The 26,467-nt window shown below is 43.2% G+C and overlaps 1 protein-coding gene across 1 annotated transcript; it reads left to right on the top strand.

Annotated features, from left to right (window-relative positions):
* The first annotated feature begins 10,052 nt into the window (after positions 1-10,052).
* Positions 10,053-10,710, top strand: LOC148026399 (uncharacterized). The gene has a single exon (XM_087690287.1). It carries the CDS (start codon positions 10,063-10,065, stop codon positions 10,708-10,710), a length of 648 nt encoding a protein of 215 aa, XP_087546413.1. The 5' UTR covers positions 10,053-10,062.
* The last annotated feature ends 15,757 nt before the right edge of the window (positions 10,711-26,467 follow it).

Genomic DNA, 26,467 nt, shown 5'->3' with positions numbered 1-26,467 from the left:
GTCTAGATTTGGCATCTACGGCCGGCATCTTCTACCCCCTGGCCATGGTTTCCATGCTTTTCCCTTGGGATAATTCTTTATTGATGAAATATTGCATCCAAGCCACCAAATTTGAGACTTCGGTACTAGTGGGGATGCTTGGGGTGAGGGTGGCTACTTTGGTGGTAGGCACCAAGAGGGTTGGGATAGGATGGATGGGGTATTTACCCTTGCCTTTAGTGACGACTGGCAGTATGATCTCCGGCACTCCTGAGTGCTTGAGCCTGGCCCCTCCTCCCTAGGCGGGCTCAGAGCTCTTAGGTCATCTGCCCTGCTTTGTTGCTCTTTAGACTGACATGTGGCTTCGGCCATGTCTTCCTCATCAGCCCTTCTCTCCCTCTCTCCTTCTGCATTCCTAGATTCTTCCTCCAATTTATATGCTGCTTCTTTTTCTTTCTTCTTCTCTTACGCCTCTTTGAGGGATTCCCTTTTTCCTCTCTCTAAGTCCTCCTTCTCCTTTTTGCGGCCTTTGTTCTGATTCTTCTTTTGTGTTATCCTCTTCTTAGGTTTCTTTGCTTGCTTTTTGCTTGACTGTTCCTTTTGTTCTCCCCCTTCTTCGTCACTTTCGGTCTTGTCGCTAGACAACTCTTGGTCCTGGTGAGGGGGCAATCTGTTGGGTGTTTCTCCTTCTCCTTCCTCTGCATCCTGTGCCTCTTTTACTACCTCCTGGATGAGGGTAGTAAAAACACTTCCATAGTTGATGAAAGAGGCTTTGGATGAGGCTTTCTTTCTCTCAATGCTTTTGGAGGCTGGGGACTCCCCACCTCCTGGCTTGCTCCCCAAGGCTAGTGCTTTTGTTGCCTGGTCTATGGTCTTGCGCACATAGCCATACCTCATCCAAGGTGCGAGCTGCCACGTTCCCTAGCACAGGCACACTAATTCAGTGCATGAGGGAATTGTAGTGCTGGTTGGAGAACAGTGTGTGCACTAGTTTTGCCTTCATGCGGGCTTTAGCATCAGGGATATCCTGGATGCTAATGTCGTCATTGGTCAGCACCTCTTCCTTTTTAATCTTAAGCATGGCATAGACGTCTCTTTTCTACTTCTTCTCCACCTTAGGCTCTAACCCCAATGCCTTCTCCACCAAGGCTGGGTTCAAGGGTACCTGTACCCATTTGGCCTTCTCCCCCTTCCCACTGTTACAATTCCACATTCCTGGTCCGAGTTGTAAGTTCTGAGGAATTCCACACACTTTGTGTGGTCAGGCTTTTGTGCAAACTTCGCGAGGTTGCACTGCTCTATGACCCTCTTGGCTACTTCCTCCTTGGCTACTACTTCTTCGATGTTATGGATGGTTTGAAGTTTTAGTTGGTTGTAGACATGGCTTTCCAAGGAGATGCCATATTAGGTCCTCTCCTCTTCCATGAAGGGGAGTCGGTGGGCATGGTCTTGTTGTGACATCTTTCGTTCTTGTCATGAACCGTAATTCCCATTTGTGTTTAAAAAAAAAATTGCTAAAAAGAAAGACTTTATGCTTGTTGAATGAAAGCATTAACATCCAACATAGATTCTTCTCTTCTAACTTTTTGCCTTTGATTTCAAAGATTTTGTGACATTCCTCCTACATCACCAGTTTCTTATGTGTTTATGAGTTTGCTTGATCTTGATGATTTTAATTTGATTCACCTTGCCCCCTCCCCTTCCAGATTGAGAAGAATCCTTCCTATGATTGAAGGTGAGGAGGTCAAGGGCATTCATCATCATTCAGATAGAAGGGTTACTTGCACATGAGCCAAGTATAGAATTCTATGTTATACTCTAGCTGAGCCTTGCGGTCCAGATCAAAGGGTTGGATACTTACGTGTGTGATGTAAGTGAGGACATCCGTTAGGAAATCGTTGGAATCGACACGGCTAGCAATGTGTAGCTCTTCTTTGGTGTCTGAGTGTCCTTTGATGTGCTCTTCCATGGGTCGGCCAGAAAGAGTCATTAGAACTCTATATGAGGTGGGTGCAGTTGGGTCATACTCTGATGCCTTGATTGCACGGCGCTGCTCATCGTTGGTCATGATTTGACACCCTTCGAGTTCCCACTGCAATCTTAGAGTGTAGTAGTTTCGTAAAAATGGGGATTCCGTGTCAACTAACTCTTTCAACTCCTCGACTTCTTTGTCAGTGGTGATGGAAGAAGTCATGTGCTTATCGAAGGACATAATGAGGCACTGTTTGATGGATTGTTCTCTTGATATCTCAATGCATAGCAATTCGGCAGTTGAGTGGGGTGTTTTGACAAATGCGAATTTGAATGTTTCCCAGGAACAAGGCATTGTGCGAACTTCAGTTGCTAAAGGCTTTTGCAACATGCCTAAGTCCAAGTGGTCATAACTTAGAGCCAACGACATGAATGTGGCATCTAAGCATCTAATACAAGCAATAACGTCATCCCTTGTGTCTTCGGCTAGGAGTTAAGAATGATTTCTGCTCGTAGGAGGGTTTAAGGCCTACAGATGGCTGGGGTTTGATGGGGCTAGAAGGCTTGGTGGCAAATGGTAGCAATTGCCTATGAAGTGGTGGTTGAGCCTTGTGGATGAGCGTCGAAGTAGTAGCTGCTACGGATGCGCTGCTACACTTGGATTGGTTTCGGCAAGTCTTATCGGCACTAGCAGGGGGCCGAAGTGTGTAAAGGCATTTGTGGTTTGGGTTGATAGGCTTGCTCAACTCTTCTAGGCTTATGCATGGGTAAGCTTGTGGGAGGCGAGTCTTAGAAGCGCTGCAGTTTCTGGTTCCGAGGTTCTATGGGGCTCAAGGTGATCAAGCTTGAGGGCGACATGTGAGTAGTGCCTTGGGCCGTTCGAGCGCCTTAGGGATCCATATCCAAGCATTTCCCTCATAGTAGCCTTGCACGTGCAAGAGGGCTTTAGGAACCCATCTTGGCTTGATCATGCTTTGATTTTTGTAACTACATCTCCGCCTCCTAGGTTTAGAGTTTCTTGTGTTACGAGGACGTGAACATCTACTCCTAAGCGGTGGTTGCGATTGTTTGGGCCTCCATTGAAACTTAGGCTGTTGGGCCTTAGCTTTTGCTGCTGTGAGCGGTGGCTTGTGAGATTTGGGTGGGCAAGCACTACCCCCCTCTGTAGACTTGGCTACGATTATTTCTACTGATGGCCTTGCGGACTTTGATGAGGTTGCGTAGCCCTTGCTGAAGGCTGTAACAATGCGGACGTTGCCTATGGTGAGGTGGATGCACTACGACTCATAATCGACATTGCAGTGAGTTTGATTCTTGAAGGTTTTCCCTAGCAACGACTCCGTGCCTACGTCTTTATTGTTTGGAAACACGTAAAAGATCATTGGTACAGTCTCAAACTTGATAGCAACAACGTGCGTATTGTTGAGATTCAGCAATCACACTCACTAAACAGCCACTTTGTATGGAGCTTCAAGGTCAAGGACATGCAGGCTAACTTATCCCATATGCACAATGGTGCCTACTGCAGTTTCCTACTTTCCTATAAAGCAATGTACTTGCTTCCTTTCTTAATGCAATGATAGTACTCTTTTCTTTTCAGTGAAGTGTCAATGTCATTGTCCACATACACAAGATTGTGTTTATGAGTCCAAGTCTCAATCTTGGAACCTAATTCACTTGTGTAACAAACAGTGTCCTTGTCTTCTCCATCATGAGTCCACACTTCTCATTTCATCCTCCATAGCTTCCGGTTTTGCCATGCTCTAGATCCCGCATTTCTCACACGTATGAGCAGCCCCCATATGGGCATAATTCGAAATTAGTGGGCTGTAGTGGTGGTTTACCAAGTTAGGTCCAATGATCATGAGTTAAGACATTGAAGTCTGCTCCCTCGTCGATCAAGGCATTGAAGGCACATGTTTGCTTGGCAGTGACCGTGATGTGGAGGTATGTGGGTTCTACGGCTTCCTCATCCTCATCATCAATTTTCGTGATTGTGGCAACTCATACTTTGATAGGGGGTTCTAACATTGGTGGATCATGTAGCGGATGCGTGGGGGGATAGTACTTCTTAATCGACTGCCATTGAAGAAGCCTATGCCCTCGCTCTCTAGAGTCTCGAGCTCAATGTTGCCAGTTCGATTGATTGCATGAACTTTGAAAGGCCTAAGACCTCTAAACTTCATTGTTTGCTTGTGTCCTTTAACTGAGTACAGGAGCACTAAGTCACCCTGTTCAAAGTCGCACTGCTTGACATGCTTGTCAAACCACCTCTTGCGTCATGCCTTCTCACATATGAACTCATGAGTGGCTAGAAGGCGAGTTTTGGAGAGGCGATTAAGTTCAACCAGGTGTTGCATCCATGCCTCCTTCCCTTTCCATCATCCTTGAAGTGCTATTCTTAGGCTAGGAACGAAGAAATCTACTGGTAGAATTGCCTCATTCCCATAGGTCAACCTAAAGGGAGTTTGGCCAACATCCATTTTATAAGTTGTACGGTAAGCCCACAAGGCTGCCATCAGCTTGTTATCCCAGTCTCGCTGCGTGAGGCAGAGACTACTTTGGTCAGGACATTTACAAGGATCTTATTTGTGGATTTGAGAGCAGAGTTTTGAGCCCAGGATGTGCCTAAAATTTGCAAAAAAAAGTGAAATTTAGGGGAAAAATATTTAATATCGAAGGTAGCGGCTGCAGCTAGGATGATTTTAAAAGATGGCTTTTAAAAGGCGCCCAAGCGACACTTGCAAAATTTTGATAATTTTTTTGACTACCGTGCGGGATGCTAGGAGCTTCAAGTCATTGCGGGATGTCAAGCCAGACGCACAGGATTTTTTAGAGCTCGAATCGGAGCCCGGATGCGGAAAAGGCCACAAGATGGGCAAGATTTGAAAAGGTGGACAACTTTGAGGACCAAAGGCGGGGTGCCCTTTGAAGAATTTTAACCCCTCCCCCAAATTGCATGAAAAAAAAACGTGAAGGAGGAGAGGATGGCGTGATCAGCAACGCGGCGCATTTTTTGCCCTCTCCCTCATGATGATGATTGACAGGCTGAATGTACCCCATGGAATAGAGATTGGGGGCAACTTCTCCCTCTTGGCTGATGATATTGCCGCCCTTCGCATGAGGAATGGCAGCCCGGATGAAGAGAACAGATTCTAGTCTTTCTCTCTCCTCCCTCTCTCTCTTCTCTATGGGTTGTTCATGTGTACCATCTTGATGAAGGAACCGGGAAGAAGAATGAAGGAAATGGTGATGAAGATTGATGGAGATGCTGAAGATTGAAGTATAGCATTGGATTGGGAGCAATGGAGGCTCTGTTTGCTGGTTATGCGTGCATTCAAGGTGTCTCGAGTTACGTAAAAACACGGTATGACCATTTTTATGAAGAAAATGAAGGATTTTTTATAGTTTATGATGATAATTATATTCTTATTGGATGAAAATTTGTGTGAGTGCTATTTGCATCATGAGTAATTGCTGTTTATTAGAAAATTTTGATTTTGCAATGATTTACATTCTCTATTTAATTCTCGTAAACCTGAAATGCGGTCTTGAAGTGGCAAAATGGTAGTTTTTCCGTTTCGGGTGGGCGAAATATGTTCCCATGGGAGGAAAATGGAAGATAAATTGGTTGTTAGTATGCTGAAGTGATTGGAGTAAGAAAAACTAGAAAATAGAATATTTTATTGCCAAATAAATCAAGAAAATGAGAAAAATAAGGGAAAAAATAGAAATACGTCTTGGAAAAATAAGGAAAAATATAATGATTGTTTGTGGATATATGGTAGTGGCAAAGCATGAGGTTTAGCCTCAATTTTCCCTATCTCTTTGTCAAAGTTTATGATTTATTACTTGTTATACATCAAAACATGACAAAATGAACCTCTACACCTATGCAACGAAAGCAATACCTAAACATAGGGGGTTGGGATGTTTGGATGGTGTGATTTGCGTACTGATTGTTGCTAATTTTCCAAATGCACGTCATGTCATAGAGTTCTGTTGAGAATCAGCAATCACACTCACTAAACAGCCTCTTTGTATGGAGCTTCAGGGTCAAGGACATGCACGTTAACGTATCCCATATGCACAATGGTGCCTACTACAGTTTCCTACTTTCCTATAAAGCATTGTACTTGCTTCCTTTTCAAAAATGCAATGATAGTACTCTTTTCTTTTCAGTGAAGTGTCAATGTCATTGTCCACATATACAAGATTGTGTTCATGAGTCCAAGTCTCAATCTTGGAACCTAATTCACTTGTGTTACAAACAGTCTTTATCCTCTTAATCATGAGTCCACACTTCTCCTTTCATCCACCATAACTCACTGCCATGCTCTAGATCCCGCATTTCTCACATGGTATCAGAGCCCAGTCGGGCATGGTTCAGCTTAGATTAGCTCTCCTCTGCTCTCTCTCAGCTCATGTTAATCTCTAGTCAGCTTAGTTCCATCTCATGACTTCATCTCCCAACTCTATCCTCACTGAAGCTTCCATGGCAGCCATAGCCAACAGCACCCTATCAAATTGAGATGCTTATATCTCACTCCACAGGTCAAATCTCTTGGAGCTTTCTTCTGGAAAAGTATTCCCCAACTCACAAAGCTTCCCTGTATCACATCAATCCAGGACATTTGGCTATCTGAAGCTCAGCATTGTGAAAATTCCCAGTCACTGCCATAGTCTTCAACTGTGACCTATAGGACATACCCTCCATGGAGCCTTCATATCTCTCTCTGTAGAGCATATCTTCAGGAACTTTCTTCTAGACATATCTTCCTTCACTCAGGACGCTCCCTCCTGGCACAACAAACAACCACATTGGTGATCTACAGCCCTGGCATTGCACAAATTTGACATCGTTGCCCCAAACTGCGCTGTGGTTGTTCGCGCCCTCTGCATGTGTCGTGCTGTCCACGATCTCGATGATTTCCATAGGGCTTTGATAGCCCTTGACATAAGCTTCCTAGACATGTAAATTTTTTTGAAAATGATCAAGTATAGCTCCTGCAATCTGAGAAAAACCAGGCCCTTGTCTCAGAAACCCTAATTCCACCATAGCCAAAATCTCTCAACCTTTTTTTTCCTCAGTTTTTCTCACTCCTGACACCAAACCAAGCTAAAGCCCACTCTAATCCATTGACCTAGCATCAAATCAAGGAGGGGAAGGACCTGAGAAGATTGAAGAACGACCAAACGATCCCGAACAAGAAGAATCAAGCTCAACATCAACACTGACATAGTGTGTTTTCACACTGTCACTAACTGTGTCTCTTGACACACTGCATTCTGCTCTTCTACTGATAAAATCTCAGAATTCTGGTGTTGATTTGCTGCTGATCTTGAAACCTCAACATGGGAAAAGACTCTCCAAATGCTCGATTCAAAGGAGTCGGGTTTCACACCTGGCAAACCCGCATCAAGCTCATCTTGATGAAAAAGGGTCTCTAGGCCATCACAAATGGCAAAGAGAAGAAACCTCGGGACGTGGACCTTGCAACTACTTGGCAAAAGAATGATGACAGAGCCCAGGCCATTATAAAACTGGAGCTAGATGACAGTTATATCCACCATGTGGATAACTGTGAGACCTCACAGGATACATGGAAGAGACTTGACACCCTGTTCGGTGCACAATCTAAATCATCAAAGTATGGTCTCCTGATTGAGTTCTTCAGGCTTGAAATGAAGTCCAGCACATCACTTTCCACACATCTCAATTACATGGAAGGACTCCTAACCCAACTTGCAGGAATCAACATTAAAATGGATGAAGATGTTTGCATCGGTGTTCTACTTAAGAGTTTGCCTCCTGAATATAATAATGTATCAACAACTTTAATCAACATGCCAAATCCTGAACTTGTTGATATCCACGCATCATTGTCAGAAGAGGAAAAGAAGCTAAAAACTAAGGAAGAACCAAGTACCTCTAGAGATGAGCATGCATTATATGTTTGCAACATGTACAAAGGCAAGAAGGATCAGCTCTTCTGTGACTTCTGCAAAAGGACCGGACACACCGAGAAGTTCTGCCACGCAAGAAAGAGATCCCGAAAGGCCTATCTAGTCGTAGTCAAAGAAGAGGAAGAAAATGGAGCAAAGGAAGAAGATGATGAAGATGAAGACCACCAGGATCGGAAGGACAAGACTCATCAGTCCTACTCTCATAACTCTGATAGACTGTTTTAAAAGCCTTGTACTTCCTTGCCCTAATGCTTCCTGCCATAAGCTTTGTAAACTCCTCATGTAACTTGGCATTACAGTCCCTGTACACTTTGTGAGGCCCCTGTTACAGCCTCTGGATGTCCATCATGTTTTGGTGCCCACACTTAGCCTTTTCTGCGAGACAGCCTTTGGTGTCTACCATGTTTGTGGTGTGCCCACACTTTGCAGGTGTGATGACACCCGAAGAAGCATAAAAACAAGGCACAAAAGAATCCAAGCATGCATCATATTTTTATTTTTTGTCAAGAGAATAACATTTACATTGTTACAAAATCACCAAAAAGAGTTAGGGATATGAGGGGGCCACATCCACATCCACATCCACATCCATTATAAATAAATGGTATACACAAAAGTGTTACGTGCATGCATTTGTAAAGGGTAGGAATACTCAAAATTAAAGGCCAAAGGTCTTATAATATCAAATGTATCAAAGTTTCAAAGAAATAATAAAAATACGAAGGGGTGTGCTTTTTGGGAAGAGGTGGGGTGGAGTGCACGAATGGTTATGTGCCTCTTTCCCTTCCCTCTCTTGTCCAATCGCACATTCTCCTTTTTGGTGGTGCAAAAAGTTGTTCTCTCTCCTCTCTCCTCTGTCTTTTATGCAGAAATTCTTCTTTTCCCTTTTGTTCTTGTATAATGGTTGAAGATATGGATGAAGATGATGAAGATAACGAATCAGTTCATTATTAAGTGGAAAATTTATGGTTTCTTTTCAGTTTTGAGATTAATGGCTCAGCCATGTGCATAGATTTTGCACGCTTCTACCTTGGTTTCATGTTTATTTCCTGCCGTGGGAGGGTTGCTGTCATTTTGGTGTGCAGCCGGGGAAGAAGCTGATCTCAACAATTACTTGACTGAGATTATAAATTAACAAGCAATGCTAATGCAACAGTGGAATGAGAAGCCATGGCAGACCAATTGTGCTGAGAAGAAGAAGAAGGATTATGATAAAATTTTGCTTTATTAATGTTGTTGGCTTTTGTTTTCTCACGTGTCTCTATTTGTGCTTCAAAAAGAAAAAAAAGAAGAAGAAAATGAAGGAAGACAATTTCAAGAATAGACGACATAGATTATGATACTCTGAATACAGGCTCAACTGCCACATCTTCAGATTTCACTATAACACAGGAAGAGGAGGAAGAGAGAGATGAAAGCAAGACAGAGAAAGAAGGGAAAATCAGCAACGATAACAGTTTCCAGAAATCGATGCTGATGTGAACAAAGAAGAAGGGTTTTGCTTATGCCCCCTCCTCATCATCGTCAAACAGGCCAACCGCCCTTGATTTGCATTGCAACATTCATGGGCAAAAGATAACTGATTCATCGGCTGTTCCTCTTCTTTTCCGTGGCAGCCCCACTTATCCTCCTCAACCTTGTCATGCCTTTCACTGTAATTATCAATGCTCTCTCCCCCAATGGCCAGTTCAAGGGTAGAAATTCCCTACCACCACAACACCGGATCAGGATTTACCCTCCCCCCCTCCTCAGCAATGACACAATAACGTCCTTCATCTTCTCCATCCATTGATTTCTCCTACTGCACTACCCTCAATCTACCTATCTAATGGTGCCTCTTCATCTCTGCCTTCCATCTTCAACACACATGATAGAAACCCCTCGTCTCTTACAACCATGTGTTGACCTCGCTATCACAGGGGACATACCATAGAAGATGAAACGTGGAGGTGCAGGATGCCCCACCAAGAGGATGACTAGAAGAAGAGGGAGATGGGCTGCTTGTCGGCAACCTGGTGGCTTTTCCTTTTGGACTGTGCATGATGCATAAGATGGGCTATCAGATGGGACTCGATTCGAAGGACTAGAGAGAGAGAGAGAGAGAGGTTTCTCATTCCTCATTAGCTGCCCAAGCAAGCAGTTGCCATGGCTTCCCAGCACCGCGAGCACTCCTCCGAGACTCAGAAGAAGGCCCATGAAAGTGCTGCTGACACCACGAATCGAGTTAGCGAGAAGGTTGGTCTCCCCAAAGATGAGGCCGCAGGAAAGCTACAGGATGCCAAGGCCATCGCTGCGGAGAGGGCCAAAGACGCCACCGCGAGGGCAAAGGGTGCAGCCTACGAGACATCTGAGAGGGCAAAGGAGAAGGCAAGTGAGACTCAGGAGGAAGGGAAAGGCTATTTGCAGGCTGCCAAAGACAAGACCTATGAGACTGCACAGGCTGCCAAAGACAAGACCTACGATACTGCACAGCGCGCAAAGGACACCACCTATGAGACTGTTCAGCAGTACAAGGACAAGGCATATGAAACTGCCCAGCAGGCCAAAGAAATTAGCCAGCAGAAGGCCCAGGCAACCCAGGAGCAGACCAAGGGCTATCTGCAGTCTCTGAGTGAGGCAGTTTCAGGGAAGGCAGGAGCTCTGAAGGATACCATCTTGGGGAAATCCGAACAGGCCTGTGATGCGGCCTATGAGACTGTTCAGCAGGCCAAGGACAAGACATATGAAACCGCTGCTCAGGCGCGCGATAAGTCGTACGAGGTCGCGCAGCAAGCCAATAATCGTCAATCTTGATTGAGACTGTGTTTAATCAGTGATATCAGAGATGGTACACAAAAAAAGAGAGAGGGAGAAGGAGAGGATGCGGGAGCGGGAGTATGGTGAGAAGATCCGCCTTAAGCAATGGCAGGAAAGGAGAAGACGAACGGTCTCTCTCTAAAATGGCAAAAGAACAAGGAAGATAGGGTTTCACAACACCTTAATGTTCTTATCCTTCTCTAAGGTCTCATGCTCACATCTGTTTGAAGCCAATCTAGAAATAGTAATAAATACCTTTAGGATTTAACCTTGAGAAAATAACCAAATCTAATAGCCCTATTCTCTTACACTTCCCCCAAATACCTTTCTACACAACCTTTCTTGCATTCTCACAAACATGCAAATTAGGTCACCTCAAAAGAGAACACCTTCGACATTACCACCATCCACCCTTCCATCCCCATCCTTATTTGTTCTATATCTCCCATTTTTACATCCTCCATGTGATGGCAACCTAGATTTTGTTTCTGTCCTCTAACATACATGCTCATAGGAGAGAGTTTAATTAGAGTACCACTAATTTTAAAAAATATATATTTTTTCAACTTATTAAAAAGTAAAAAAAAAACACAACAAATAAAATCTCAAAAACCCTTTTACAAAGGTAAATCTCTATTGAAGTTTTATCGTCAGAACTAAGAATACTAATAAAACTTCACCATTTCTTTGGAGCTACATGATGGAGTCTTATTTCTTCCTTCATTGGAATGGAGGAGTTGTGCTCATGATCCCTTATTGAAGATAGAACCCTATCTTTTTGAGATTATACAAGTTTTTCAGTGTGGGAGTAACCGAGGCAGGAGTTCCCTTACTCTGGTGGTCATGGATTTGGAGTCCTATACCCTACCATGGCTAGGCCTCATCCTCATAATCAAAGTTGTTTTACTAACAATTTTGGAAGTTGTTTTGTGTTAGACAGTGGTTCTTCTTTGGCAAGGTTCGCGAGGACGCTTCACATTTCAGTGTGGGAGGAATATGATGACACCCGAAGAAGCATAAAAACAAGGCACAAAAGAATCCAAGCATGCATCATATTTTCATTTTTTGTCAAGAGAATAACATTTACATTGTTACAAAATCACCAAAAAGAGTTAGGGATATGAGGGGGCCACATCCACATCCACATCCACATCCATTATAAATAAATGGTATACACAAAAGTGTTACGTGCATGCATTTGTAAAGGGTAGGAATACTCAAAATTAAAGGCCAAAGGTCTTATAATATCAAATGTATCAAAGTTTCAAAGAAATAATAAAAATACGAAGGGGTGTGCTTTTTGGGAAGAGGTGGGGTGGAGTGCACGAATGGTTATGTGCCTCTTTCCCTTCCCTCTCCTGTCCAATCGCACATTCTCCTTTTTGGTGGTGCAAAAAGTTGTTCTCTCTCCTCTCTCCTCTGTCTTTTATGCAGAAATTCTTCTTTTCCCTTTTGTTCTTGTATAATGGTTGAAGGTATGGATGAAGATGATGAAGATAACGAATCAGTTCATTATTAAGTGGAAAATTTATGGTTTCTTTTCAGTTTTGAGATTAATGGCTCAGCCATGTGCATAGATTTTGCACGCTTCTACCTTGGTTTCATGTTTATTTCCTGCCGTGGGAGGGTTGCTGTCAAGGTGGTTCTCATTACAGCCTCTACACACTTTGTGCCTTTTTAGTTGTGATTGAGGAGGGGTGTTGAGAATCAACAATCACACTCACTAAACAACCTCTTTGTGTGGAGCTTCAGGGTCAAGGACATGCAAGCTAACCTATCCCATATGCACAATGGTGCCTACTGCAGTTTCCTACTTTCCTATAAAGCATTGTACTTGCTTCCTTTTCAAAAATGCAATGATAGTACTCTTTTCTTTTGAGTGAAGTGTCAATGTCATTGTCCACATACACAAGATTTTGTTTATGAGTCCAAGTCTCAATCTTGGAACCTAATTCACTTGTGTAACAAACAGTCTTTATCCTCTTAATCATGAGTCCACACTTCTCCTTTCATCCACCATAACTCACTGCCATGCTCTAGATCCCGCATTTCTCACAAGTTCGTGGTATGTTAATTAAGAGGATAGTAGCACGAGTGGTATCTTGGTGCTATCCTTACATCGCCGCAATGGGTTAGTGAAATACATTTGGAAAGCCTGATTGTGCACCATGTGTTTTTGATTTAAAATTATGTTTGAGCACTTTAGAATTATTCACTTTGCATGTGCATGATGATCATGGTATCGGAATATAAAACCTGGATGCATAGCACTTGTTTTCAATGACAATGACCGATGTTTGAGTGTGGAAAGGCATCCTAAGCCGTAGGATAGACATTCGGTTCTTGGGGGATTATTTGGAAAGGACACATGGTATATCTCTTGGATTCGAAATGAAAGAGTGGAGTTTGTTCGTTTGTTCTATATGTTGAGTAGTGCATCAAGGGGCTAATCCCTGCCATGTAGGAGAGCTGCAGTGGGGCCGCAGTGTTTCTACCGAGAGGTTGCCTCCCATTTATGTGATTATCGTGGTATTTATTGCCAATGTGTATGGGTTCTCCCTCTGTGGAGTTTATAGAAAGGGAAACGTTGGACTATAAAACTATAAATGCATAGATTAGGCTTTAGGACAGTTCGCCCTTTAGCAGCAGATAGACGCTCCTGGTCCGTGAGGCCATGAGGGTGTGCTTGTCTGTCATGAGCATGAGGTCCGGCTAGTGCCATAGCCAGTGCCGGCCCATTTGAGGTCCGATCAGTGGTGCATCTGTCGGGAGCTACCAATAAGTGGTGGTTCTCGAATCTAGGATTTTTAGGGACCGAGAAGTTGGTTTATGTCCTCTGACAAGGACCGTCAAGCTGAAATAAAAAAAGCAGAACATGCTGAGAGGGCTAGACAGCGATTGGAGATTGTAAATCGTTATTCTCCTCAAAGGAGTAGCCTGATACGCATAAGAGGCAGTGATCTTAGTAACCCAACTGTTGCACATAGTCCTTTAGGTGCAGGAGGAAGTGTAAGTCCTTCCTCTCTTCCACCAAGTCAACCCACTTCAAGTGGGAGTGTGATTTCATCAGTCCAAACTCCTATTGTCAATCAGATTGTCATCATGGCACAACCCATTGCAATTCCTGCAGGGACGTCGGATTTGCTAGCCTTAGGAGTGCCTTTGCCAAATTTTAATGGGTTAGTTGAAGAAGAAGAAGATTAATGTTTAATTACCGCATCCCCAAGATGAGGGACATCTTATGATGTTCTTTAACATGACATTAAAAGGAAGGGCTGCAGTATGGTATCATAGCATAGAGACTGGAACTATCACTACAATCGATCAATTTTACACAGCTTTCCAAGGAGAATATGCCCTTGAAAGAGGTGGCCAATACTGGTTGCGTGTTTTGACACGCCAAGATTCCCATGAGAATGTGAAAGCCTATGCCAAGAAGCTTAAGGAAGTGTTTCGTAAGTTACAAACTTACATTCCTATTCCGCCAGCTACCCAATTGCTATACTTTTTTCATGGATTGGATTTCAATACAATTGAGCAGTGTGGCTTTGGCTGATATAGACACTGCCATCACATAGGCAGAAGGAGTAGAGTCACGATTACAAACGGCCTACTCCTCTCGAATAAATCTTAATGCGGGTTTAGTACCTGGAGGCAATTTACCATTGACAAATGGAAGTTAAGGGATGCTTATGAATAACCCTAATGGGAGAGGAAGCATGGTTCAAAATGTACCTTTGTTGCCAGCTCCTCCCAGTGTGACTATGCCTATGGCTAGTCAGTTGGCTCCACCAAATGTTGGAGGCCAAGTTTTGAACCCTAATGTTGTTCTTGTGAGTCAACAACCAATGCCCAATCAAATTGTTAGGCCAATAGAACGACGGATAGACAATCAAGGCTATGACTCGAATGCATCTAATGTCCTTGGTGAAGTTAAGGATGTGATGAAGCGCTACACTGATATGATTTCTGAACAATATCGGCAAATAGCTGTTGACGTCAATTTCCTGAAGAAGCAGCAGAATCTGATAGGGAGTCAACGCCCTGAAGAGGGTGGTCCCTCAAGATTCAGCTGTAAGTAGTGTGGTGGACAACATTTCCCTAGAAACTGTCCAAATGTTAAATGTGATATTTGTGGAAAGTCGGGCCATTTCGCCATTACCTGTTGGAGTAAGATTAGTTCCCTCCAACAAGGGAGTAAACAGCCAGGTCCAGTTAATCATAGAGCGTAAGGTAGTAACCTCCAGCAAAATGATGGACCAAGACAAATACTGCAAAGGGAAAGACCACTATAGAAGAGTTGCCACAAGGCAATGGAGTTAGCCTTATCGGGGCTGTATGCGTCAATGGCACTGAAACTCTAACCTAGGAGCCGTGACAAGAGGCCAAAAGGCTAAAGAGGTTGATAGAGATAATGCAAAACAGGTCGAGGGAAACCCTAAGCAAGGGGATAAGGGGATGCAAGTCCTAAATCTTGGCATGGAAGGTGGACCTCTAAGGCCTGTTGACAAAAAAGTCGATCCTAAGAAGGATGAGGAAGTGCCAAGAAAGAAGGCAAGAGCTAAAAAAGAAGCACCAAAGCTGGTCCTGAGACCAAAAGAAAGGATGGTTTGGTGAGAAAAGAGAGCTTTGGCTACCTATCATGATTTTGATTTAGCAAGTTCTCTTTGTGAAGTCAAACCAGATGCAAACCTCTTGCAATTGATTAAATTATCTCCAGGAGTATGCAAGGAATTCAAGAAGATCCTGCGTATTGGATATATTGTAGAACCTTTGGGCATAGCACAAGTAGGGGAAGATTGGTTTGATCATGCTGAGAAGAATTGCCCTAGGGTTCTAGCGTATGTCGATGGAATATTAGTAGAGCATGCTATTGTAGACACTGGGTCCTTCGTCAATATCATGAGTTCAGAGTTGATGGAGAGGTTGGGTCTAGGCATCCAGAAAGATAGCTCCACCCTTCTTAGAATGGCTGATGATAGTTTAATGCAACTAGAAGGTTGCGTTACTAAGGTCCATGTTACAGTTGCAAGTATGGAATGCTTCTTGGACTTTAGGGTGATAAGATTTGCACGATGTCCTAGCTATCGAGTTTTTCTAGGTAGGCCTTGGATCTTACAAACAGACTGTCAAGTTGATATACCCGCCGATCGAGTGGTTCTAGGTAGAGGTGCTAATCGAGTAATAGTTGATGCTTACCCTGAGTCTCCTCAGAGTGAGAGAGCTCCTTTATCCTCTACTGAATTAGAGATAGCAGATGATCCATCTGGTAGCGAGACATCATCCAGTGATGAATCTAAAGAGGGGTTCACTATAGAGGATATTTATCAGATAACTCTGAATGAGCCAATAGAGCCGCAAGATAGGATAAGAGACGCAGATGTGATTGAGTTGGACCTTGCCACGCCGAATGATTCGCGGCCAATTAAATTAGGTTCTATGCTTAGTTCAGTAGAAAGGGAGGACTATGTGTCCTTGATTCAAGAATTCCGCGATATCTTTGCTTGGAGTTATGATGAGCTGAGAGGCATTCCTCCCAGCCTAGCTGTTCATACTATTCTTGTAAAAGAAGGCAGTCATCCTGTGCATTAGAAAGTAAGGCGTATGCCTTTTGAATTGAGGGACGGGCTGTTTGAGGAGTTACCGAAATTGAGAAAAGCTAGTTTAATCTTCCCTATACAGCACATAGAATGGTGTTCACCAGTTGTCATCAGGGAGAAGAAAAACAACCAGGTTTGACTATGTGTAGATTTTAGAGAGCTGAATAAGCAGAGGTTAAGGATTACTACCCGTTGCCATTTATTGACCAGATTTTGGATCAATTAGCAAGTAGGAAAATATACTCGTTCGTGGATTGCTTTGTAGGGTACAACCAGATGGCAATTGCAGAAGAGGATAAGTTGAAAATAACTTTCATTACTGTCTTTGGTACTTTTGCGTACCATGTGATGGCCTTTGGGTTGTGCAATGCACCTGGATCATGGCAACGAACAACAGACAAGACCTTTGGTGACATCTCCCCAGATAAGTTGAAAGTATTTATCGATGACCTGGGGGCAGCCACTGTAAGAGAAAGGATGTTGATTATTTTAAGAAAGTTCTTTCAGCGCTGTAGACAATTTTGTATCACTCTTAACCCACGGAAGTGTGTCTTTGGAGTGCCTTATGGGCTATTGCTAGGCCATGTGGTCAGTTCAGTAGGGATCACAACTGACCCTGAAAAGATCAAGGTTATAGTCTCTATGAGTCCACCACGTACTCCGAAAGAGGAACATAGCTTTCTGTCATCGATAGGGTACTATCGGAGGTTTATAAATGCCTTGGTAGAAAGGACATTGCCATTAACAAACTTATTATCATTTAGCTGTCTATTTGTATGGAGCGACCCTTGTAAGGTAGCTTTCGAGGATGTGAAATAGGAGCTAGTAAAAGCACCAGTTTTAAAAGCACCTAAAAGAGGTGAAGTATTTTACATATTTTCAGCAGCCACCATGCATAGTATTAGCTATTGTTTAGCCCAAATTTGGGAGGAAAAGTGGTATCATCCGATACCTTTTGCTAGTCGAAAGTTGGGCATATCAGAAATTAACTACACCTACATGGAGAATTTGTGCATTGCGATGGTTTTTGCGACTAAAAAATTTAGGCACTACATCTTCTATGAGAAGGTAGTTTTCTATACGAAGGCGAAAGGGCTTAGATTGCTTATGAACAAGCTACAACCGCTGATTGTCTGGCAAAGTGGTTAATCACTTTGTAGGAGTTCGATTATGAGATTAAGAGTAAGCCACCAAGGTTGCGGGGGATTGTGGAATGCCTTGTGGATTCCGGGGAGCCGAAAGAGACTTTGGCTGAAGGAAGTGATATTGAAGAAATGTTTAAAATTGATACAGCTTCTATCCCATCTTGCTATGTTGCTATCACACATTATCTATCAACAAGAGAGACTGGAGCTGGTTTATCAAAATCTGAAAAGAGGAAAATCAGACAACAAACTTTGAAGTTTTCCTTGATCGCAGGGACACTATATTAGTAGGGTGTTGATGATATCTATCACCGATGTGTGATGCCTGACGAGGTTTCTTTCATCTTGGAAGAGTGCCATGACTCTGCATGCGGAGGGCACTTCGCTAGATGGTTGAGGGCACAAAAAGCTTTAAGAGCTGGATATTGGTAGCGTCCATCTTCCAAGATTCCTTTGAATATGTTAAGAGATGTGATACCTATCAAAGACATGACAACAGAGAGAATAGGAAACGCCCACTTACGCCTATCATGGCTATCCTTTCATTTGAGAAGTGGGGCAATGACTTTGTGGGTCCTATCACCCCATCGTCTACTACTCAGAAGAGGTACATTATAGTAGCAACCGATTATTTTACAAAATGGTCAGAAGCGCGGGGCGACGAGGCAGGACAATGCAAAAGAGACTGCAAGTTTTCTTTTAGAGTAGATTATCTGCCGTTTCGGTCCCCCGAAGGAACTAGTGTCGGACCGTGGAACCCACTTTTTGAATAAAGTGATTAAAAGCTTGACTGAAGCTTGGCAAATCAAGCACAATAAAATGACCCCTTATAATCCGCAAGCAAACGGGCAAGTCAAAAGTACTAATAAGTAGCTTGTGGGTATCTTGTCTAAAATAATCTCTGAGAAGAAACGAGATTGGGACATGAAGTTGTATGTGGCAGTATGGGCATACAATACAACATTCGGCCATACTCCATTTAAATTAGTTTATGGGGAAGAGCGTGTGTTACCCCTCAAAATCGAGTTGCCAACCATACGTTTTGTGATTAACCTCTCTTTGGGAGATGAGGATTCACTCTTTGAACGTTTCACGACCATAGCCCATTTGGATGAGCTAAAATTGCAGAGCTTATTACACCATGAGATAGCTAAACGTCGGATGAAGCAGTTGCATGACCTTAAAGCGAAGAAGTATACCTTTGAAAAAGGGCAATTAGTTCTATACTACGATGTGCATCGGGAGCTGTTTCCAGGGAAGCTGGATCCTAGATGGGATAGCCCCTACAAGATTGTCATGATAGGGAAAAATAGGTCTACGACTCTACTAGCTGATCTGTAGGGAGTAGAATTTAAAAATAAGGTTAATCTTAATAAGATTAAACCTTATTATTTTTGAGTATGCTAACACGGAGAAATGCATTACAGGTCCATGCTGGGGCTGATTTGAGACCTGTAAAAGCACTTAAAGCTAGTTGATGGGGCGATTAATTCCTTATTTGGAGCACCCATATCTGGAGCAGAGATACCACTAGGGGAAACTTATCTGGTGGAGTAAAGGATACAAAGTGATTGAGGAAGAAGATGGAACCTTTGTATGGCAGATCAAAGTCTTCTGCCATCACTGGTTACGAATGTTGACCAGCATCCCTATTGAGTTCAATGAAGAAGGTGGGATGGAGCCATCAGTTCATCCTCTAAACATGTTAAATTTTGACTATCATAATTATGAATAGAGGAGTTCATGATGGTAGGCTGTGTAAACCCATTGTGAACGTACACATTATATTTTGACGGGGCGTCCAAGCACCCTAATAAAAAAGGGGGTGTTGGAGTAGTAATCCGAGATCCTTGACGTAGAGTTACGATGAAGTTAGCTGCTTATCTCAGGGTGGGATTCACTAAAAATATGGCGGAGTATAAATCCTTGATTATGGGACTGCATATTGCCAAGTAAGGTGGTATTCATTGGTTGTTAGTAAAAGGGGATTCCCAGTTGATTTTGAATCAGCTAGATGGGACATACACAGTGCAGAATCCCATCCTTTGTATGTATCATCGAACCGCTATGACCCTACTTGAGGAGTTTGAGAGAGTGTCTCTTCAGCTGATTCCACGTTACTAGAATTAGTTTGCGGATTCACTTGCAAATGTTGCTTATGAAGAAGACCTTTTCTTCAACTGTGGTCCTAGTTTGGATATTGCTATTAATAATGAGATAGGACTCGGTCGCTTGTGGGGAATGTTATCAGAGCATGCAATATATGGTAGGAAATGGTTGATATGGGTGATGCAAAGAATAGCCAAGACCAATCTACCATTTTTATCCTGGACCCACAGGCTGATTAGACAATATGTTATGCGTATGCCGCTTGCTATATATGCAGGAGGGATGGGTCATAACCTTATGCATTTAGTTTAGGGCTGTGAGTCCTATTTTTCCTCCTTGGAAAGGAGCATATTATTGTATATCTGTACTATTTCCGGGAGGGATGTGTAGATGCTATTCTGTTTTATTTCATTAGGCCAAGAGGGCCAGTTTTGCGAGGTTTTAAATGCTTTATTTCATTAGGCCAAGAGGGCCAGTTATCTGTTTAGTATATGTGCGGTTAATGGTTTCTTGTTTTAGTCTTGTGCTAGACAAGTTTGAAGAAGAGCTTGGAAAGAGCCTATGTCATGCAGGAGCTTCTCATGGCCCTATCCAGGTGATATCTCTCCTTTACGAGTACCGTGGTTTTTATGCTATATGTGTCTGTGTACTTGTAGGGGATTTTCTTTTCTTGTTGGGGACCGGCGTCCAAGGCATGAAGTCTCAGGTTTAGGTTAGGTATGTCTGAGGGATGTCTGAGTAGTTGTTGCCTCCTATAAAGACATTTTCAGGCATCGAAAGACCTGTTTTAGAAGGCCATCCTAGTGACCCTGTCCTGCTAGCCTACTAGGCAGCCGTTCTAGGAGTTCTTACTTAGTTGTGAGGCAGTTAGAGAAGCCTGCCAGAGGAAAAATGATGATGCTAGAGAAAACAAAACCCTGAATATCTCAAAGGAAAATCTATAAAAATAGAAAAGAAAAGAAAGAAAAATCCATAAGCAGTTGATCATCGCCTTGCGAAGGCTTGGTAGGTTCCTGGGGACGAGTCAGACCCGGGGCCGATGCCTTGTCTTCCTAGGGGTGGCGTCTTGCTGGAAAAGAAGAAAGTCAAGAAGGTTGGAGTGAAAATAAAAGTGAGCATAAAAAAAGAATTAAGTGTCACTTTGCGAGGGCTTGGTAGGTTCTTAGGTACCAAGACAGGACCTGAGGCCGATGCCCTGTTCTCCTTGGGTCACTACGCTTAGCTCCCTCCTTTTTACATGCTCGAGTATGGAAAAATAAAAACCTCAAGCAAAAATGTGTTAAAAGAAAATACTTCTTGATCAGGCTATAGGAGTCCTCGCCTAGTAGGAGCTCCCGCTTGTGTTGTCCTTAGTTAGGTAGGTAGTTCAGACCACCACTTAGGGCGACCTCTTTGATAGTTCTTTTTAGTTTGGCCGTGTTGGAGTAGTTGGTTAATGACTAGCTTTGGACCTTCTATCAGATTATGCTAGGCCTACTCCTTGTGGATTTCATGCCTTGGTTTTGTCAAGGGGTAGGGTGAGCACTATGCTGTGTTTAATATGTGTCTATTTTGTATCAGCTTGATGCTTCCTTTTGTTGTTTTGTGCAGATCTGTTGTGGGATGCGACAGGCTGAGTCGCCCTATCCCGTGGTTGCCAATGAGAGCAGAGTTTTGAGCCCCGGATGTGCCCAAAATTTGCCAAAAAATCCAAAATTTAGGGCAAAAATATTTAACATCGAAGGCAGCGGCTGCAGCTAGGACGATTTTAAGCATCAAGTGAAAGACGGCTTTTAAAAGGTGCTGGAGCGACACTTGCGGATTTTTGATAATTTTTCCAACTGCCGTGTGGGATGCCAAGAGTTTCCAGTTAGTGCGGGATGTCAAGCCGGATGCGCAGGATTTTTCAGAGCTCAAATCGGAGCCCGGATGCGAAAAAGGACGCAAGATGGGCAAGATTTGAAAAGGTGGATAACTTTGAGGACCAAAGGGGGGGTGCCCTTTGTGGAATTTTAAACCCTCCCCCAAATTGCATGAAAAAAAAACGTGAAGGAGGAGAGGATGGCGTGATCAACAACGCGGCGCATTTTTCGCTCTCTCCCTCATGATGATGATTGTCAGGCTGAATGTACCCCATGGAACAGAGATTGGGGGGCAACTTCTCCCTCTTGGCTGATGATATCGCCACCCTTCAAGCAAGGAATGGTTGCCCGAATGAAGAGAATAGATTCTAGTCTTTTTCTCTCCTCCCTCTCTCTCTTCTCTATGGGCTATTCATGTGTACCATCTTGATGAAGGAACCGAGAAGAAAAATGAAGGAAATGGTGATAAAGATTGATGGAGATGCTGAAGATTGAAGTACATCATTGGATTGAGAGCAATGGAGGCTCTGTCTCTTGGTTACGCATGCATTCAAGGTGTACGGGTTACGTAAAAACACGGTATGATCATTTTTATGAAGAAAATGAAGGATTTTTGGTAGTTTATGATGATAATTATGTTCTTATTGGATGAAAATTTGTGTGAGTGCTGTTTGTATGATGAGTAATTGCTGTTTATCAAAAAATTTTGATTTTGCAATGATTTACATGCTCTATTTAATTCCCGTAAACCCGAAATGTGGTCTTTAAGCGGCAAAATTGTAGTTTTTCCGTTTCGGGTGGACGAAATATGTTCCCATGGGGAAAAAATGGAAGATAAATTGATAGTTAGTATGCTGAAGTGATTAGAATAAGAAAAACTAGAAAGTAGCATATTTTATTGCCAAATAAATCAAGAAAATGAGAAAAATAAGAAAAAAAATAGAAACATGTCTTAAAAAATAAGGAAAAATATAATGATTATTTGTGGATGTATGATAGTGGCAAAGCATGAGGTTTAGCCTTAGTTTGCCTTATCTCTTTGTCAAAGTTTGTGATTTATTGCTTTTTATATATCAAAACATGACAAAATGAACCTCCACACCTATGCAACGAAAGCAATACCTAAACGTAGGGGGTTGGGATGTCTGAATGGTGTGATTTGCATGCTGATTGTTGCTGATTTTTTGATGCACATCATGCCATAGAGTTCGTGGTATGTTAATTAAGAGGATAGTAGCACGAGTGGTATCTTGGTGCTATCCTTACATCGCCGTAACGGGTTAGTGAAATGCATTTGGAAAGCCTGATTGTGCACCACGTGTTTCTGATTTAAAATTATGTTTGAGCACTTTAGAATCATTCACTTTGCATGTGCATGATGATCATGGTATTGGAATATAAAACCTGGATGCATAGCACCTGTTTTCAATGACAATGACCGACGTTTGAGTGTGGAAAGGCATCCTAAGCCGTAGGATAGACATTCGGTTCTTGGGGTATTATTTGGAAAGGACACGTGGTATATCTCCTAGATTTTAAATGAAAGAGTGGAGTTTGTTTGTTTGTTCTATATGTTGAGCAGCACATCAAGGGGCTAATCCCTGTGATGTAGGAGAGCTGCAGTGGGGCCGTAGTGTTTCTACCGAGAGGTTGCCTCCCATGTATGTGAATATCGTGGTATTTATTGCCAATGTGTATGGGTTCTCCCTTTGTGGAGTTTATAGAAAGGGAAGCGTTGGACTACAAAACTATAAACGCATAGATTAGGCTTTAGGACAGTTCATCCTTTAGCAGCAGCAGATAGATGCTCCTGGTCCGCGAGGCTGTGAGGGTGTTTGTCTGTTATGAGCATGAGGTCCGGCTAGTGTCATAGCGAGTGTCGGCCCATTTGAGGTCCCATCAGGATTGTGGTTGCCTGTTTGCCTGAGGGGTAGTATAGAGAGGATTTTTGATGGATGATTAGAAAGGTGGATAGAAGATGCGCTATCACTTCATTGATGAAGTGCGTGCCCTGGTCACTAACTAGTTAGATGGGGTAGCCAAATCGTGAGATCACCGGCTCCCATAAGAACTTGGCAGTTGTTCTACCGTTATTCTTTCGTGTCGCTCTTGCTTCTGCCCATTTCGTTAGGTAGTTTGTGGCCACAATGATATATTTGGCCTGCGAATATTGTGCCGTAGGACTAATGGGTCCTATGAAGTTGATCCCCCTTGAAGGGTTGTCGTGCAATGATTGGGGTCAACTCCATTTGATCCTTGCGAATCGGGACCTTTTTTCGACACTTGTCACAATGCTTGATGAATTGTGTTGCGTCGCGAAAAAGCATGCGCCACCACAGTTGAAACTGCAGCACCTTGCGGGCCATCGTGTCTCCACTAAAGCTCCCTCCAACAATTCTGTTGTGTGTGTCTCTGAGCACATCATGCATCTCATGCTCGCATATGTATCTATGCAACAACCCATCTTTCCCTAGCCTATATAGTTGGCCTACTATCAACTCATAGGGTTGGATTTTGAGGATAAGTCACCTAAGTCGGGCTTTTCCTATCGGTCGCTTAGGTAGTCTATGCTCCAGCACTTGGACGATGTCATCTACCCAATATGCCATTAGATGAATAAATCTCTCTCGTTGGAAAGGTTAAACATATGGGTGTCTGGCAATTCATCGGCAATGCCTTGTCCAGCGGCCTCTCCGACGGGGATGCGTCACATATGGTCAACCATATAGTGATGTTTTCCCTTCATTACAACCACAGAGAAGTCAAATTCTAAAAGCAGAAGGAGCCATTAAGCTATGCATCCTATAGTGCAAGGTTTATTTACTAGATATAGCAAGGCTTGACGGTCCACAAAGAAAGTAAAAGGCGTAACCAATAGATAATGCCGAAACTTCTTTACAGCAAATATCATGGCTAAACCCTCTCTCACAGTCATTGAGTAATTTATTTCAGTCTCAGTGAGTTGTCTGCTAGCAAAGCTCACTTGATAGTCGAGCCACGTTAGCACAACACTACCCCCACGGCGAATTTCAAAGCATCAATATGCATGTGGAAGGTAATGGTCCAATTTGGGGCTCGTAGAATTGGAGCAGTAGTCACATCCTTTTTCAATTCCTCGTACATGCTTCAATCCACTTGAAGATGATCAACAACTTGTATAAAGGTCAGGCAATCAATGCATAATTCAGCACAAACCGTCAATAGTATCCCGTATGGCCTAAGAAGCATTGAACTCCCTTATAGTTGATTGGGGGCGAAAGATCAACAATAACCCTGACTTTCAAGAATTCAGTGGCAATGCCATTCTTTGACACCACATGCCCTAGGATGCATCCATATTTCACTTAGAATTAGCACTTTAAGGGGTTGAGGGAGAGACGATATAGGTGACATCACTCAAAGATTACTTGGAGATTGTCTAAATCTTCTCTCTAGGTCGAGTGAACACACAATTCATCCACGAAGACTTCCAATTCCTTGCGAAGCATGTCTTTAAATATGGTGCACATGAGACGTTGAAAGGTGGCTGGGGCATTAGTCAACCCAAAGGGCATGACTATGTAAGCAAATACACCCCACTCAGTGGTGAAGGCAGTCTTATGCTATTGGCAGGATGCACTTGCACCTGATTCTATCTAGAGAAGCCGTCCAAAAATCTATAGGCCTCCTTGCCTGCCGCTCTTTTGAGCATGTGCTTGGTGTATGGCAATGGGTAGTTGCCTCTCTTAGTGGCAGTGTTTACCGTCTTGTAATTGGCACACACTCTAATCTTTCCATTTTTCTTCATCACTATGACTATGGGCGACACTCAGTATGTGTGCTCAATTTTGTAAATGAATCCTGCTCTCATCAACTTGTCAATTTCCTCTTTGATTGCATGAGCATATTTTGGATTCATCAGGTATGGTCATTGCTTGATCGACATTGCATCTGGCATCATGGGTATGTAATGAGTCACTATACTCGAATCTACCTCCTTAAGCTCTTCTAAGGACCAGGTGAACACGTCTATATACTCTCACAAGAGAGCAATGAGACTTGTCTCCTCTTCCTCAGTCAACTCATTGATAATAAAGACCGGTCGAGGTGTCTCCCCTTCCTGTGCTAGGTTCACCTCCTTGACCTTGGCTGGTCCCTCGATGGGTTCACTTGTTTGCCCTTGGCATTTGACACCCAACAAGATTACTACACTGTCACCTTTCTTGAATTTCGTAAATCTCTTAGGGAGATCCTGTAGCTTTCTTTGCTCATCCATTTGCATGTCTGTGGGTTGTTTTGCCCTTTCTTTCTTCAACCGTCCTCACCTCAGGTGGACGGGTAGGTCCCCCTTGGTGCGTTTGGTCTTGGATGGTCTAGGTATTTCTAGGTCACTATCTGAGCTTACTTTTGACTCAGAATCAAACTTGCCATTTTCGCTAGAAGAGGTGGTTTCTCCTTGCAGTTGCAGCTCAGAGGGTGACTCTACTCTAAGCACTAGTATCGTACCTAGTTGGATTAGGCCTGATTGTTCAAAATCTATGGCTCCTAGGTGTTCCAACCAAGCACGGTCACAATCCATGCACATGACCCCTCCCTCTATCTTAAGGACACTCTTTTTCTGTGGCTTGGAGTCCGCTCGTATCTATTCTATTTCTCGTTCCTCAGTGTCATATTCCACCGTATCTATGTCACCCTCACTTTCATCATTGAAAGAAGGACAGTCTTCATACTCACCATTGGAGTCATCTTTCTTCAACTGCTCATTGTCTCCTATTGGTATATCTCTTGTCTCTGATTGGGGAGTAGGGCCCAATTGTACATGAGATTTAAGTCATATACCCTGGTCCATTGCCACCTTAGTTTTTCTAATAGATCTTGGGGTGACTTAAAGTTTGTTGTTGGATTTCCAGCTAGCTTGCCAATCAGATACTCCAGAATCTCTTGGAGTTCCCTCTTGTTATTTAGCACTTGGAATGTGACAGGTCTAGGTCGCCCATGAGGGGTTCCTGCCATCATGAAGACTGGTATGGAGGGTGTGGAGGGTGTGTCTTTTGACTTGCCAACTGTCTTGATGGCTTGC

Source organism: Lygodium microphyllum, chromosome 13, assembly GCF_053477565.2.
Source record: "Lygodium microphyllum isolate KBCC chromosome 13, Lygodium_microphyllum_v1.1.10, whole genome shotgun sequence".
Classification (NCBI taxonomy): Eukaryota; Viridiplantae; Streptophyta; class Polypodiopsida; order Schizaeales; family Lygodiaceae; genus Lygodium; species Lygodium microphyllum.
Note: the sequence above shows the minus strand (reverse complement) of the source record. Positions and strands in the feature narration are given on the sequence as shown.

Coding starts and splice junctions, on each gene's coding strand:
- LOC148026399 (XM_087690287.1), top strand. CDS start 10,063: ATGGCTTCCCAGCACCGCGAGCACTCCTCCGAGACTCAGAAGAAGGCC.